The 17,806-nt window shown below is 41.4% G+C and overlaps 1 protein-coding gene across 1 annotated transcript in view; it reads right to left on the bottom strand.

Annotated features, from left to right (window-relative positions):
• Positions 1-12,532, bottom strand: part of LOC146548066 (NACHT, LRR and PYD domains-containing protein 12-like) — a 45,526-nt gene extending 32,994 nt beyond the window's left edge. Inside the window, exons 1-5 of the mRNA XM_085265022.1 lie at positions 11,035-12,532; positions 8,516-8,651; positions 8,002-8,139; positions 5,016-5,147; positions 571-702 (exon numbers count right to left, since the gene is read on the bottom strand). Coding sequence (XP_085121148.1) covers positions 571-702; positions 5,016-5,147; positions 8,002-8,139; positions 8,516-8,625 — 512 coding nt within the window. The 5' untranslated portion in view covers positions 8,626-8,651; positions 11,035-12,532. The remainder of the gene's footprint in view (positions 1-570; positions 703-5,015; positions 5,148-8,001; positions 8,140-8,515; positions 8,652-11,034) is intronic.
• Positions 12,533-17,806: the final 5,274 nt, after the last annotated feature.

The raw sequence follows: 17,806 nt of genomic DNA, 5'->3' as shown, positions 1-17,806 counted from the left end.
CATTACTGCTGATATTACTCTGCTCACTCTGTTCAGTTACTCTGTTTACATCACTTTGCTCATTTGCTTTGTTCTGCTTGCACTGCTCTGTCAGTACATGCTGTGCTAATGTGGCACAAAGCACTTTAACATTACATCTGCACAATGTTTCATTATTTCATTTAATGATTGTTTATAATGTTTTGTCCAGTCACAGGAGCAGCTCAGCACATTTCACTGTGTTGTACGTGTATGACGATGCCTGTGACAAATAAACAGCCTCGGACTCTTCAATCTTCTGCATTTCTTTGGAGATCAGCTCAGTGGCCTGTTGAGACCATCTTTCTATTTCTGATGACTCAGTTCAGATTATTATCCTGATACTTTCTTTTAAAATGTGATGAAATCATTTATCTGATGTTCTGACACAAATACACCAAAACAATCCCAAACAGCACAAACCACCACGTTACACACAGTGTAATAAAAATACAGGCAACTACAAATAAAAACACTTTTAAAATATAAACTAAAATTACAAAGTGGTCACAGAATTTAAAACACCCGTAAATGAGTCAGCAGCTCTCTTACATGGTCAGCTGAGCTCCATGATTGAAGTTCACTGTTGGTGCAGGTTCATGACTGAATTGTAGAGGTCTGTCTCTGGACCGGTCACTCCTCACAGACACACAGCTGGATACTGGAGACTGTGACCTCTGACCTCTGCAAATACAACCACATTGCATTCATTTCACATCAATTAGTACACCACAAAAGGCATGCAAGAAACACAGTATGAAGGCAAACTTCTGGCTTCAATAACATTCAACAGGTCAGGTGGAAACTTTTCTCAGATTTGATTCATGTTTTTATAGAACGATCCAGCTAAAAAAAATATACCATTAGGTCAGGGGTCAGCAACCTTCAGGACCCAAAGAGCCATTTGGAGCCAGTTTCCACGCAAAAGAAAACACTGGGAGCCACAAATACTTTTTGACATCTAGAATGAAGATAACACTGTATATACTGTTTTTTACCTTTATGCTTTGTATGAACAACTAAGGTGTGTTGCTTATGAAATCCATGAAGTGCTACAGAGAAAATTACATGTTATTTATGTAATGAACACATTTGAACTCTTAAAGAAATATAACAAAAGGAAAGACACCCAGCTGAACTAAAATGATGTAGCAAACAAAAACTGCTGTGAGCCGCCACCCTTATATCTCCTTTGGGCTTTTGGAGCCTTGACCTGACTTTTAAAAAACAATTGGAAAAAAAGCTCTATGCTGCTGAAAGATGAAAAATAGATATTTGCAACATTCTGCCTAAATATGTATTTTACCTGGTTAATGTGTGTGGCGGGGCGTGGTCTGCAGCGCTGCTGCAGGGGAGGCGGACGCACCTGAGCGGCACCCGCAATCACGCCTCGCCGCCTTAACGTCTGTGCTGTTGTGTTGGTGTGTGTCGGGCTGTGAGCTGCAAAGCTACAGCCGGCTGTGTGTAGAGCAGGGCGATATGGCCAAAAATATTTATCACGATATATATTTGAAAATTTGCGATAACGATATAACCGACGATATAATTGATGCGAGACAAAATACAACTCCACAACATTACTAGTGCAAAAAGACAACCTTCCATTTATTTTCACATAAACAAGAAGCTGGTTTTTATGTACATTAAAGCTTTATAAAAATTTAACAGTGCAAATGCAAATTCCTTGCTGAAAGTTTAACCAAAAGGCATTTCCAGTAGAAATGGGCTGACATATCCTGAGCATAACCATGTATAATATCCACTGAAGTTAAAAAGAGGTGCTTTGCAACATTAAACTGCAGTGTGCAGTACGCATTTTTCGGACCATAAGGTGCACGGGATTATAAGGCACATTAAGCGAAACAAAGCAGTCAGATAAATCAAACTTTATTAAACTCATTCTTCTTGCTTCCTCCACTTCTGTACCATTGATTCATTAATGTTGAATTCTCTGGCAGCTGCTCTATTCCCATGTTGCTGCAGTATATTAATGACTAACCTCGTATTGTGGATGGATTATCTCAGTTGTTCTCCTGACTGAAGATTGGTCCTTTTACAGCATCCTGCCATGCGATTGCATTTGTCTCTAACCATGAAGAACCTTCACGTTAACTTTTATAAGTGGAAAAGTGTTAGTGTTCGTCCTCCAGCTTCACTGTTTATGTTATGCTAACATAGCTGTGTCGCTAGCGATCACGTAGCACATCATTATATACCAGCTAGCCCAACTTCAGTAACCCTACAAACATCACTGCTGTTTAGTTTCCTGTCTTCATTTATGTTGGAAGTGATAGCAGAGCTGTACGTTTGATTTTTTTCAGAAATCTCTCAGTCAGAACATGCAATATCATGCTTAGGTAACTAGCGAAACTAGCGAGCTAACTTCCGCTAGCTTCCTGCTAACTTCTAACTCCGTTAAATGTAATAACTTTTGTTTTTATGGATGCCTGGAAGTTAAACTTTATAGTTACACCTGGTAAAGCAGCAATGCTGATCGTTTTATTAAAGATGAAAGAATTTAGACAGTTTTTAACTCTAAGTGATGCTGCAGTGTTGTTTGACCTGAAGCATACGGAGTTTAGGACCCAGATTACTCCCAGATTTAAGAGCATCTTAGTCCGACAAATATGACAATAACAACGGCTGCTTGCATGTTCTGCAAAAAAATGTGTTTTGTCGTGTATCTGACGGACAAACGCCAAACCAGTTCCACATCACGGAAGTTGCACCATTTTTACAAACCAATTCTGGATCATCTGTTTCACTCAACAATCGGCCATGTGCGTATGAAAACAAAGGCACCGCGCATGCGCGTTTTACTCCCATTCTATCGCGATATTTCATTTTCCTATCGTTGCCTAACATTATACCGGTATTACCGTGAACGGTATAATATGGCCCAGCCCTAGCTGTGTGCGTACAGCAACCGTGTGTGAAAAGCGGTCAATAAAGAGAAGCTGAAAAGCGAGTTCATGCAAACATCGTCGGGTCTGCCGTGATATGTTTACAACGGGACTTCTGCTCCTGAACCTCTGCGCACAGCGTCTGCAGGTCGGGGCTGTACGAAGTCACTTTCATCTTTACAGGACTGTAAGCTGTCGTCTGTGAGGCGTGAGCGGTAGGGATGGGTATTGATAAGATTTTCACGATTCCGATTCCATTTTCGATTCTGTTTAACGATTCGATTCTTTATCGATTCTTTTTAAAAAAGGAGAACACTAAGGTCGATTAGCTTAGAACTTTGTTTTATATCTTCTCTTTGAAGAAGATAGAAATTTAGGAGTAACATGGCCTTACAAACCCAACAGTGAGATCTTAAGAGATCCAGCCTACGGCTCTTCAATGGGGTGTCACAGGGACCCCGGGGAAAAAAATTGTAAATGTAAAATAATAAAATAAATATTCTTCTGTAGCAATAACAAAGTATAACATAAATTATTCTGTAGCAATTACACAAGAATATCCAGTAATGTCCCTGCCTACAATTAAACACATTCACTTACCGAAAATCGGGGGCATCTGCTGTGGCAAATGGGTGCAAGCCTTTGACCACAAACTTAGTCACTGCTCGGTAACATTAGTCTATCCTGGCTTGAAAGGAGACGCTACCGGTAGACTGCAGCGAGAACTGCCAGCGAGCGCCAGCCAGACTCTGTCTCTCTCATCATGGTCACCTAAACGCGCAGTAATGGCAGATAAGGCAGATCGCGCTAACATAATATGCACTGTTAGCTGATTATTTACCTGCCGCATTAACGGGAGAGGACGTGCAAACGTTACCGCTGCTGCTGGGTTGAGATTCACGAGTCCGGAGCGGAATTAAAAACACGACATTCATTTAAGGTCATCGTGTGTTTTGTGAGCAAATGCTTTTGCATATTCGTAGTGTTTCCTCCCTTAAATGAAGTATCTACTTTGCAAGTATTGCAAGTTGCCCTGTTGTCATCCGTTCTCGTAAAGTATAACCAATCTTTTTAGCGTTTGAGCCGCCATGTTTCCTGCCAGGTAAATGACGCTCCGCAACGTGGTGACGTCATTCAGGGTGACTGGAATCGATAAGGGAATCGTTTGCAAAAATGGCAAACGATTCCAAGGAATTGAAACAGTGGGAACCAGTTCTCAACAAGAACCGGTTTTCGATACCCATCCCTAGTGAGCGGTGTTTGTTTTTAACATAGTTCACGGTGGAGAACAGCTGCTGACATAATGTGGATCCGAAGATCCATAATTGGCCTACCTGGGGCTGAAAGTCTCGATAAATGCACGGCGTTTCGGCGGGTACACCGGCTTCCGCGAGTGTGACGCTTATTTGAACGATGAAAAAATAAAAAATATAATTTTCTTTTTATATTTCAATATCACAAAAATCTTCCAATTTAGAACTACAAGTTAAAAAAGAACATAAATAAAATACACTTCAGCTAAATACTTCTAATTTATTTTCCCAAACCACAAGGAGCCGCACTGTAAGGACTAAAGAGCTGCAGGTTGCCGACCCCTGCATTAGTGTTAGTCAATGTTGCAACTGAACTGAAAAACAAAAGATTTTGGTCAGGTCCAAAGAAACAAAGTCACTATTAATACAACACAACCCCCCCAAAAAGAGCCATGTAGACCCCGGGCTCTATGGGTCTTGTGCTCGGAGCTTGTTCCTGTGCTGCCATGATTAGTGCCTCTGTGCTGTCTTTCAGTCCAGCTTTGTTCAGCCACTGGTAGGATTTCTGGATGTCAGCCACTTCCTCTGCCTGCTGGTGGTGCAAACTGTGTTGTTCTGAGTTTCATTGGACGTCTTTGTCCAAAGCACCAGACAAAGGGCAAAGTAGATGCATTTGCATCAGCAGGAAAATACACCCCAAACTGGCATCATCATTATACAACTTTAACAACTGCCACTAAATGATACTTCATACACAGACCAGTGTTAGGTTAAGTTATGATGTCACTGGTAGAACATTTATAGAAACAACCTTTGAACTCTGAGTCAGCAGCTCTCTTACATGGTCAGCTGAGCTCCATGATTGAAGTTCACTGTTGGTGCAGGTTCATGACTGAATTGTAGAGGTCTGTCTCTGGACCGGTCACTCCTCACAGACACACAGCTGGATACTGGAGACTGTGACCTCTGACCTCTGCAAACACAACCACATTGCATTCATTTCACATCAATTAGTACACCACAAAAGGCATGCAAGAAACACAGTATGAAGGCAAACTTCTGGCTTCAATAACATTCAACAGGTCAGGTGGAAACTTTTCTCAGATTTGATTCATGTTTTTATAGAACGATCCAGCTAAAAAAAATATACCATTAGGTCAGGGGTCAGCAACCTTCAGGACCCAAAGAGCCATTTGGAGCCAGTTTCCACGCAAAAGAAAACACTGGGAGCCACAAATACTTTTTGACATCTAGAATGAAGATAACACTGTATATACTGTTTTTTACCTTTATGCTTTGTGTGAACAACTAAGGTGTGTTGCTTATGAAATCCATGAAGTGCTACAGAGAAAATTACATGTTATTTATGTAATGAACACATTTGAACTCTTACAGAAATATAACAAAAGGAAAGACACCCAGCTGAACTAAAATGATGTAGCAAACAAAAACTGCTGTGAGCCGCCACCCTTATATCTCCTTTGGGCTTTTGGAGCCTTGAGCTGACTTTTAAAAAACAATTGGAAAAAAAGCTCTATGCTGCTGAAAGATGAAAAATAGATATTTGCAAAATTCTGCCTAAATATGTATTTTACCTGGTTAATGTGTGTGGCGGGGCGTGGTCTGCAGCGCCGCTGCAGGGGAGGCGGACGCACCTGAGCGGCACCCGCAATCACGCCTCGCCGCCTTAACGTCTGTGCTGTTGTGTGTCGGGCTGTGAGCTGCAAAGCTACAGCTGGCTGTGTGCGTACAGCAACCGTGTGTGAAAAGTGGTCAATAAAGAGAAGCTGAAAAGCGTGTTCATGCAAACATCGTCGGGTCTGCCGTGATATGTTTACAACGGGACTTCTGCTCCTGAACCTCTGCGCACAGCGTCTGCAGGTCGGGGCTGTACGAAGTCACTTTCATCTTTACAGGACTGTAAGCTGTCGTCTGTGAGGCGTGAGCGGTAGGGATGGGTATTGATAAGATTTTCACGATTCCGATTCCATTTTCGATTCTGTTTAACGATTCGATTCTTTATCGATTCTTTTTAAAAAAGGAGAACACTAAGGTCGATTAGCTTAGAACTTTGTTTTATATCTTCTCTTTGAACAAGATAGAAATTTAGGAGTAACATGGCCTTACAAACCCAACAGTGAGATCTTAAGAGATCCAGCCTACGGCTCTTCAATGGGGTGTCACAGGGACCCCGGGGAAAAAAATTGTAAATGTAAAATAATAAAATAAATATTCTTCTGTAGCAATAACAAAGTATAACATAAATTATTCTGTAGCAATTACACAAGAATATCCAGTAATGTCCCTGCCTACAATTAAACACATTCACTTACCGAAAATCGGGGGCATCTGCTGTGGCAAATGGGTGCAAGCCTTTGACCACAAACTTAGTCACTGCTCGGTAACATTAGTCTATCCTGGCTTGAAAGGAGACGCTACCGGTAGACTGCAGCGAGAACTGCCAGCGAGCGCCAGCCAGACTCTGTCTCTCTCATCATGGTCACCTAAACGCGCAGTAATGGCAGATAAGGCAGATCGCGCTAACATAATATGCACTGTTAGCTGATTATTTACCTGCCGCATTAACGGGAGAGGACGTGCAAACGTTACCGCTGCTGCTGGGTTGAGATTCACGAGTCCGGAGCGGAATTAAAAACACGACATTCATTTAAGGTCATCGTGTGTTTTGTGAGCAAATGCTTTTGCATATTCGTAGTGTTTCCTCCCTTAAATGAAGTATCTACTTTGCAAGTATTGCAAGTTGCCCTGTTGTCATCCGTTCTCGTAAAGTATAACCAATCTTTTTAGCGTTTGAGCCGCCATGTTTCCTGCCAGGTAAATGACGCTCCGCAACGTGGTGACGTCATTCAGGGTGACTGGAATCGATAAGGGAATCGTTTGCAAAAATGGCAAACGATTCCAAGGAATTGAAACAGTGGGAACCGGTTCTCAACAAGAACCGGTTTTCGATACCCATCCCTAGTGAGCGGTGTTTGTTTTTAACATAGTTCACGGTGGAGAACAGCTGCTGACATAATGTGGATCCGAAGATCCATAATTGGCCTACCTGGGGCTGAAAGTCTCGATAAATGCACGGCGTTTCGGCGGGTACACCGGCTTCCGCGAGTGTGACGCTTATTTGAACGATGAAAAAATAAAAAATATAATTTTCTTTTTATATTTCAATATCACAAAAATCTTCCAATTTAGAACTACAAGTTAAAAAAGAACATAAATAAAATACACTTCAGCTAAATACTTCTAATTTATTTTCCCAAACCACGAGGAGCCGCACTGTAAGGACTAAAGAGCCGCAGGTTGCCGACCCCTGCATTAGTGTTAGTCAATGTTGCAACTGAACTGAAAAACAAAAGATTTTGGTCAGGTCCAAAGAAACAAAGTCACTATTAATACAACACAACCCCCCCAAAAAGAGCCATGTAGACCCCGGGCTCTATGGGTCTTGTGCTCGGAGCTTGTTCCTGTGCTGCCATGATTAGTGCCTCTGTGCTGTCTTTCAGTCCAGCTTTGTTCAGCCACTGGTAGGATTTCTGGATGTCAGCCACTTCCTCTGCCTGCTGGTGGTGCAAACTGTGTTGTTCTGAGTTTCATTGGACGTCTTTGTCCAAAGCACCAGACAAAGGGCAAAGTAGATGCATTTGCATCAGCAGGAAAATACACCCCAAACTAGCATCATCATTATACAACTTTAACAACTGCCACTAAATGATACTTCATACACAGACCAGTGTTAGGTTAAGTTATGATGTCACTGGCAGAACATTTATAGAAACAACCTTTGAACTCTGAGTCAGCAGCTCTCTTACATGGTCAGCTGAGCTCCATGATTGAAGTTCACTGTTGGTGCAGGTTCATGACTGAATTGTAGAGGTCTGTCTCTGGACCGGTCACTCCTCACAGACACACAGCTGGATACTGGAGACTGTGACCTCTGTAACCCTGTCCTTTCAATTCTCTCTTCATCATTTAGGTGTTAAAAAAAAACAACAAAAAAAAAAGGGTGTGGGGCTCAGAGGATCAGTTCTCTCTGACAGCCATATGATCAGCTGATCCCTCTGTGATATTGTGTCTGCCTCATAACGCCGACAGGTCAGCCAATCATCAGCCAGTTTTTTCTGTCTCTGAATGAACTCAGTTTGTTCTCAGCTCTTCTCTCTGATTCTGCTGCACTGACTTCACTTAAACTTACAGAGTTCAGATCTTAGCAAGAAAACAAGTCAATAAAAATCAAACTCAGATCAAACAGTTTGAACCAATCACAGATCAATGATTCTGTCATGGTTATGTTGAAATGACTAATAAAGTTAGTAGTGTTCTTACATTGTTGCTGCAGGTCCATGACTGTAAGGTGGAGGTGTTTGTGTAACTCCGTCACTCCTCACAGACACACAGCTGGATGCTGCAGATGCTGCTCCGTCCTCTTCCTCCATCTTCTTGATGTCAGGGTGGACTTAGTCTGAGAGGTAAACACACACACTCAGAGGTGCTGTTGTACTGGAAGCATCACACTGACGGCTTTCTAATGTTGGAGCTTTGGCCCTAAAGTCCAAACCAGTTATTTTAGAGGCTCAAAGTCTTTAAAAAACACCAAAACCATCACATTATTTAATAAGTACATGATCAGGTGGATGAAGGAACTCAGTGTGTTTGGGATCATCATCATGGTGAGGAGCCCACATGTTACGGCTCCTTTGGAGAGAAGCTGAGGATCACTGCAGGAAGTGAGCTCATGAAACCAAACTGCTGTTTGTGAGCAGGATGACTCTGTTATTGGACCTGCTCTGTGTTCTACATATGATCAATACTTCAAATATCTGTAAACATCTCATCTTATATTTGTTGCACTTGGTCACATCGGTCTTTAAAAATAGATTTTTAATGTCACTGAGAGTTCTTTTCTACCTTTATTGATTTATTTTGGAATAAATTAAATATAAAGGTGCCAAAAACTGCCTGCAGCTTCAGCTCTGTGACAGGAAACTACTGTCAGGCTCAAAATGACTTCAGATTATTCATCACAGAGTGTTTATGGATCACAGGACACGTTACAGTTTCACTGTTGATGTTTTAGTTTTAAAAAAATGCTGTGTTAAGGTCTTACTGTGAATCTGCGCGCTCATTGGCTAATACCCTGAGACTGACAGGTGGTTATCCAATCAGCGTGCGGCCTCACACGGACATAAAACTCTTAAAGTTTGTTTTTTAAGGGATTTTCAGATCAGACCTGGGCCCTGTTTCAGGAAGCCGGTTTAGTGGAAAAACTGAGTAAGTATACCCTGAGTTAACGAAAACTCTGGGTTTTCGGTTTCACAAAGCGAGTTCAGCTGCAGCCTGAGTGAGTCACTATGACGACACACGCCGTGAAGCTAACCTGCCCCCTAGCAGGTTTACCACAACTAACCCTGACTGTCTCCGCCCCTTTGTCGGAAACCTGACAGTAGGAAGTCTCAGACATGGCGTGTCCCTTCCTTGAAGAGCCGGTAGATATCGAAGCCCAAATTCTCCGCAGAGCTCTCCGCCGGGAGAGAGTGATTCGAGCGCGTCTGGACATCTTATCATTACCTGATGATTTCCTGTGCGAACGTTACCGTTTCTCAGCACAATCTATAAGTTATTTGGATAACATCCTCAGGCCATATATTACGCATGTGACACATCGCGGACATGCTCTCAGTTCTGTACATATTATTTGTATTGCACTTCGGTTTTTTGCAAACGGGAGCTTTCTGTATAATATTGGTGACGCTGAGCACGTTTCCAAGGCTACCGTCTGTCGGGCAGTCAGGAATGTTACAGTTGCACTGAAACGTCTCCTGTACTCGTCTGTGGTGTTCCCCGGTCACAGACCCACAAGATTCATCAAAGAGGGATGCCACAAAATTGCAGGTATCAGGATGAACAAAACTTAATTTATGATGTGGTGATACTTGAACTACTACTTAAATTTTACATTTATTTTCACGGTTCCCAGGCGTGATTGGCTGTATAGATGGTACTCACATTCCAATTATTGCTCCTTCAGTAAATGAAGGAGACTATGTGAACAGGAAGTCTTTCCACAGCATTAATGTACAGGTACATAGTTCCCTGTAGCATTTCAAACTAACAAATTATTTCATCATAGTAATGGATGCTAATTTGTGTTCTCTGCACTGTGAAGATCATATATGATGCTGCCAACATTATCACAAATGTGGAAGCCAAGTGGCCAGGCTCTGTCCATGACTCACAAATATTCCGTGAATGTACACTGAGCACAAAATTTGGACATGGTGAGTTGAAAATACTTTAAAATATATAAAGACCAATTGCTTCAGGGACATTTGAACTGAAGTGTATCCTTCTGTCTTAGGAGAGTTCACTGGCTACTTGCTTGGTGATAGGGGGTATCCATGTTTACCCTATTTGCTTGCCCCTTACCCTGACCCTGAACCGGGCCCACAGCAGCGATATAATCTGGCTAATTGCAGGACAAGAGCCAGAGTTGAAATGACTATCGGAATGCTTAAGGCCCGGTTCCAGTGCCTGCAAAGACTCAGGGTCACCCCAGAAAGGGCATGTGACATTATTGTGGCATGTGTGATTCTTCACAACATTGCCACAATTAGAGGAGAACACTGTCCTTCTGAACCAAACATCAGCAGTGATCCAAACCATGAACATCCTGACCCTCCCACGGACATACAAGATGGAAGAGCAGTCAGAGACACCATATGTCACAATCATTTCCTTTGACCCATCACCTCAACATGTTGAAAGAAGAATAAACAGATTTTTTGTTCAACTGGCTTTATTGGTCGCCTGTGTTTCCTGTACACAAAGTATTAAAAGATGTAAACCTCATAAAGTGTCTCTGTTGCTTCCTCCTCTGTAACAGCTGTCAATGTTTCTTCATTATTTTCCTGTAGTAAAGAAATAGACAACATTGCTGTTCTACTGTAAACTCATATAATCTGTGGAGTATTACTCACAACTGCATGTTGGTCTGGCTCAACAGGAGGCTGCACCAGATGCAGTACACCATCACCATCAACTGATAGAATATGAGGTTTATACAGGTCACTTATAACTTACAAGGGACCAAATGGCAATTAACAAACATACCAAGCACCTTACACTTCATTGTCATTATGCTCTCAAAGACAACCAAGACTGAGGGAAAGCAAAATCAGTAGGTAAATAACTTCACTACAAAATAATCCATTATGGTAAAGAGTTTATCAAATGAATGAGCAGCACTGCGAAGGTGACTGTGAAGAAAGGATGTATGCACATCATGTATTATTTTGAATTTACCCCTTATGTAGGCACTTGTGTCTTGCGGGGTTATTGACTCAGAGGATGTCCCCGCAGAGATGCCTTCGGCCACAGGGCGCCCACTGTTTTGGCTGAGGGCCAACTGCTCAGCCTCTGTGAGTGGTGGTGGAGGAGGACCCCCACCTGTTTTTCGGGCCTCCGCTTTTTTTCTGTTGGCTATAACGGGTCACATTTGAGCATACAGAGTAAGCAAATATGTACTTGTAATGTGCTCAGATAATTTCAATAAGTGCTTACAGACAGAAAATTAATGTAACCTCTAACTGCAATTGATTTACATGGGACAAACAGACCAAGCACTATGGCTCATAATACAATTACACCTGACCTGTTTGGACTATATTTTTATATTTCATTTTTACTTGCTGCCAGGCACGTTTGGGGCCTGTTGGGTTGCACCTGCGCTCACATCACGTCACAAAATAAAATGTATAAAATAACAAATAAAATAACATATGATAAAATAACGTGTTAAATGGGTGGAAATCCCTAGATCAATGTTTAAATTAACACTCACGCATTGACTCTGTCGGCTATGTTTTGCCATGCATGCTCACTTTCTTTTGCAGCTGTCGCTGTGTTACTTTTTTCCGCGGAATTTGCATGTTATCGGCATATGCTGCCATCAGCATTTCGGCCTCAAGCGCTGTGAAATACATTGACCGCGCCTTCTTTCCCTCCGTCTCCATGGTGACTCGCTTAATCTGTGCTCCGCTTATCAGGGCTTTATGTATCCTCGTCCGCGCGCTTCACTTGGGGTTAAAGCAACTCCGCCTTGATTGAACTAATTGTTATCAGCCTTTCTGAAACGGAATATTCCGAGTTGGACAGTTCGGGGTTACTCAACCGTGAGTGTCGTTTTTCACTCTGAGTTTTCCAAACCGGCTTCCTGAAACAGGGCCCTGATGTTTCTGCCTACAGCCTGTTTACCGATATAATCGATATCAGACCAACAGAAACCTCGGTGATCAGGACGCCGGGACTGAGAACAGGAAGTGGCTCAAACGTCGCACTTACATAAAGTCAGCCTGAACTCCACTCACAGAGTTTCTGTCGCCATTTTAGTTTTAAAACCCGTCGTGATAAGGGCGGGTCTTACTGTGAACCTGCGCGCTCATTGGCTAATAACTTGAGATTGACAAGCCGTTATCCAATGAGCGCGCGGCTTCTCCCAACATAAAGTAGTTTCGTTTGAAAAACCAAAGTCTGATTATTTTTGCCTCCACTGACGGAGCCTGTTGTTCCCGCCACAGAGACACAGTAATGTCAGAGCGGTGTTAACACTCACCTGCCTCAGCACAGCTCTCACTCTCCTCCTGCTCTCTCAGCTAAACTCACTTCCTCTCTACTTACAGGAAACCAGCGCTCAGAGGAGCCGACCGGCCTCACGTTTCACCCACAGACACGAACAGCGTGGAATTATTTTATGTCATAAGAAGAAACATATTCATGTTAACACTCACCTGCCTCAGCTCCACCTTCCTCCTCCTGCTGCTCTGAACGGAGGATCAACACTTTCACTTTCACTGCTCCTCCCTGAACACAGAGGATGCTGGGACTTGTAGTTTTTAAACTTCGTTCAGCCGTCTTTAGTCCATCCAGGACTGCATTTTGGGACAGTTACTGACCCCACATCTGGGGCTCTTCTCAGCTCTTTCCGGGGGTGAGGTGCCCTTGTACCTCGGGCCTCTGGGACTGGGGCTTGGTCTGCTCTGGTGCGACTGGCTGCCGGCAGGGCCTGCGGGCTTGTCGTCGCAGCCCCCTGCGCCCTCTGTACCTTGGCTACTGGGTGACACCAAATGACTCCTTCAAATTACAAACATATATATTGTTTATTAATAAGCAAATGTTATGCAAAAAAAACTACGAGAGAGGAACAGGCAGACCAGAAAATGACAGACATGAAACATAACTGAGACAAGGAGACAAGGACACAGGGAAGGCGTTGTAACAAAAATTTTAACACTTTTGCATGTCTTCATTTTTCTGACTTCAGTTGGCTTCAGTCTGACTTTAACTGACTGAAAACTTTATTTGAACAAAGTTAACTGACTTGCATTCTCTGTATGTTGATAAATGTATGAAAACATATAACATTTAATCAGCGTCAGTTTTTAATTTGGATAGAGGATCATCCAGTGTCTTAACAGACAGCCAGTTGGATCTTGACTTTTTTGATCAATAACCCTCATTTTAGAAATTCCAAATGACTGTCTTACTGGGTCCCACCTCAGCAGCGATGGCGCGCTGCGAGAGACCCTGCTTATGCAGTTAAACAACCCGACCGCGTTCAAGAAAGGAAAGTTGTTTTGCCTTTGCCATCAGAACGTAATGACAGTGTGACTACCTGACAGTAAATGACAATGAGTCCACATTTTTGCACAGATTTGGCCTTGTAAAGGCATGTGGTCCTAAACTTTTGAGCAGCTGTAAAACCGCCTGTTTCGGTTTAAGCGTTGTTTTCAATAAATTGACCAGCTCATAAAAAAGTTTTGTCTCACTCCATTTCTTCTTGTTGCATGTTGAAGCTGTACTTGGAACCTTGTTAAGATCCAACTATGCACAATATGATTTTTTTTTTTTTTTTTTTTTTTTACAATTTTTCAAGTGGTCTTAAATTTTTGATTGGAACTGTATAAATATTTGCTTTCAGTTATTCACAGTGAGATAATGTCAAAATAAATGGAATAAGTGAAAAATGTCTTGATTGCTCCACATATTTCTGTTGAATGGTGTTCTAAAACATCCGTTCTTCAGTATTTTTAACTTGCATATATTTAAATTTATATTTCAATAATGCTGACATATCTCCTTTTTCAGTGTAATGGTTTAAGCTCAGAAACATCTGCAGTATCTATACATGAAGTTTATGTGAGTAATTGTCAAATCCAGAAATATGGATATTTATTTCAGAACTTTATTGCATAACTTACATATTTTCACACACACACACACACACACACACACACACACACACACACACACACACACACACACACACACACACACACACACAGATCTCTTTATTAAGTTGTGGGCTCATGTGTTCAGCATCACGTTGTTGAGTGCACAGTTCTGTAGCTCAAAGTTCATTCTTCTAAACATGTGAAGACCACAAAAACCAAAGAGTCACTTTTAGCATTATGACTCATTCTATATGAATCTTGCCAGCCATACATATGAACCGTTTGAAACCTGTGTGAATGCTTTATGCTACAGTGATACACTGAAGATGCCACTAAAGCTTCTCTTCTTTCTGAAACTACTTGAAATGTGTCTTTATCACAAACAGTAAAAAGTTACGGTCATATAAAGAGCATTCATGAAACTGTCAGGCCGGTGGTAAAGAAAAGCTTGATACAAGTAAAGCACAGTTTGGTCTTACCGGCTGACACATAAAGTGTGGCACTGTTTTTCATTTCATTTTTCTTTACCTTTTATTATTACACTCACTGACATGAAAATGAGCAAATGAGTATGTTTTATGTTTGTATGTGAGTCTGCTCAGCGTTTCACTGTAAGAGTGTTTTAATACAAAGGAACAGGCAGTCATGTACATGCACTTCCTTTACAGAAATACCCTCACCAGCATGTACCTCTGTGAGTGATGCTACTTTAAGGTCAATATAACTCTTTTCAGTACATCATCTGTACTGTCAGCAGCAGTTACACTGTTACTCTGACACCTGGACAAATGTGGATGCACTGAAGTTGTACTTAATTCTTCTTCTACCACTAACTGCAAGCTCAGAAGATTAAGGGGGAGGTAATGTAAAAATCTGATTCATAAAGTAACATCGATTTTTTTAATGATACTCCAGCCTCTGTTTTTTTTTCTTTTTGATTGTAGAAACTGTTGTGAAAACAATTGGGAAACAACCAGATGTCACTCAAATATGCACCAATGAAACACAGAGAATCATCACACTGATAGTTTGTACGATCAGAACTCAGAGAAGTGGAGGCGAAAATTGTAGACTGCTGTATTATTATGGACGGTGTGATTTGCACTTCAGGGCCACCGTACAAATGTGACTCCAGGTTCACACTGATGAAGGAAAATCAGACTGAGTTTCTCCACCTGATCAATTTAACATCAGAGGACAGTGGGAGCTACACCTGTCAGTGTTCAGCTCCTGAAAAAACAAATATTCTCCATCTTAAAGTTTTTTACAGACACTAGGACACATTTCTCAATACTTAGGTCACTTTTGCAAAACTCCTCACACAGTGAGCACAACAGAAGTCTATGTGGGCTAAACTGAGGATCATTTATCATTGTTTTGGCACAAAATGCATTCAATGACTACATCTCTCAAATTTCATGAATTATTTTCTAACTCAGACGCAACAACTGCCAAAAATCTTTGTACGTACAGGACATTTTGCATGTGCTTACATACTGTTTTCAAAACTGTTAAACTTATGGTCAAAACAATAACATAATGCAAAACTGAATAAGACAGCAAAATTCAACGGCAATATTTTATTGAAACATATTTTAAATCTAAAAATGCAGTTTAACCAGCCACAGCTGATTCTCATTGTAGATGAACATCTACACAGGTGTTACTCCTTCAATTTCATTACAAAAGGAGACGACTGCTGAATAGGTTTGTTTTGTGATGTAAACATGGACCCAGCCAGAAATGGAGAAGTGGCTGAAAGAGGAAGAAGAGTGGCTGGGAGGGGGCGAGGAATACGTATGCGTGGTGGAAGAAGAATAAGAGGAAGATCAGAGCTACTGTAATTGATCATGTAGTAAATCATGGTCACTGTTGTGTCTTCACTGCTTATGAAGAAATCGCCTCGGAGCCGTCATACTGGTTCTTTATTATTCCGTAGATATAGGAAACGTATCCACACACTGTAAACTGCTAAGCTAGCACATGAACACACAACTAGCTACTTCCGGCGATTTTCACAATAAAAGTTCGAACATTACAGTCACTCAATGAGAGAGGCTGGTCAGTAGTGATGGCCAAATGAAGTTTTCTGAAGCACTGAAGCTTGTATTGAAAAACGGTTCATTACTCGAAGCTTTTCAACACAGTCCTCTCTGGTGACATCTGGTGGCCAGAAATATGAAGCGCAGCTTGAATCCACAAAATAAAACCAACTGCTTCATTATGATTGCCCACTCTACAGAGTGGAATCCTGTCTGATATTGGGCCGCTGTTGTGTTGCTTTGAACGTGTATTTTTTGGTGGTTAAGAAAATGTGTTTTATTTGTTTAATAAATAGTTTTGACCAGTAAACTCCCCTTGCTTAAACATGCGCCATGGTGTGGTCTTTCTTTGCTTGTGACTTCTTGATGTTGGTAAATACAATAATTGAAAAATACCACGTTACATATAAATACATATAATAATGTACAGCACATTATGGAGTAGGCTTCTGCTGTGAGGTCTTGCCTCCATGCAGGTATGCAATTAATCGCCGGAGGGTATATTTATAAATAATATTATATTAAGGAAATTTTCCCAGACATATTTTTGACCTGGGGGTAGAATTGATTGTGAAATGGAAAAGGAAAATGCTTATGAACTTGCAAATTAAAAACATGATGCATTGACGGTAACCCTTTTTCATTTTTATTTAAAAAGAGAATTTGTTCTAGTGTGCGATGGCCGAACCTGTTCTTTTTCGTGGAGATAATTTATCGTGCCTTAAGGAACATCCCTTCACATGGCACAGAGGAGGCTGGAGTGCAGAGAAACTGGTAGAGATGCAGTTATACAGTCTAACTGGGCCCCACAAACTATCAGCTAAAGAGAATAAAGAAATTCAATTGCTGTACATTTGGCAGACTAACATTTTCAGATTAATTAAACAATAAAATATATTTTTTTACAACATTACAAGTAAAGAGTCAAGTGGAAGTTTTTCTAAAGTTATTTAATGATATTTATATTATGGAAGCAGATTTTTGACATTTTACTTTTTTCCCGTTTTCAGATATAATAAACACGCACAAAACAAAAGCAAACGGCCAGAACACAAAGCTGGAAAACCCACCCGATTGACAAAAATCAACTCAAAATACTCCCACACAACAGAACCTCCTCTATTCCTCGCTGGCTCCAAATCTCTCAGTGGAATGATCAGTGGTTCGCTATCTGTCACCATCAAAACACTCCAAAAATCCCGCAAATGATTCGCTTCCTTATAAACCATTGAATCAGATACCGAAGCAGTTAGGTTGGTTCTAAATGAAGCTTCGGACGTCACTGATCACGTGACTCTGGCCAAACGAATCAAGCTTCGACACAGTGCTTCTGAAGCAGTGTGTTG

This window comes from Mchenga conophoros, linkage group LG23 (genome assembly GCF_057382185.1).
Source record: "Mchenga conophoros isolate Kocher_MC1m ecotype Shallow Benthic linkage group LG23, M_conophoros_male_GT1.1, whole genome shotgun sequence".
NCBI classification, from domain to species: Eukaryota; Metazoa; Chordata; class Actinopteri; order Cichliformes; family Cichlidae; genus Mchenga; species Mchenga conophoros.
The sequence above is the reverse complement of the archived record's forward strand: the minus strand, read 5'-3'. Positions and strand labels throughout refer to the sequence as shown.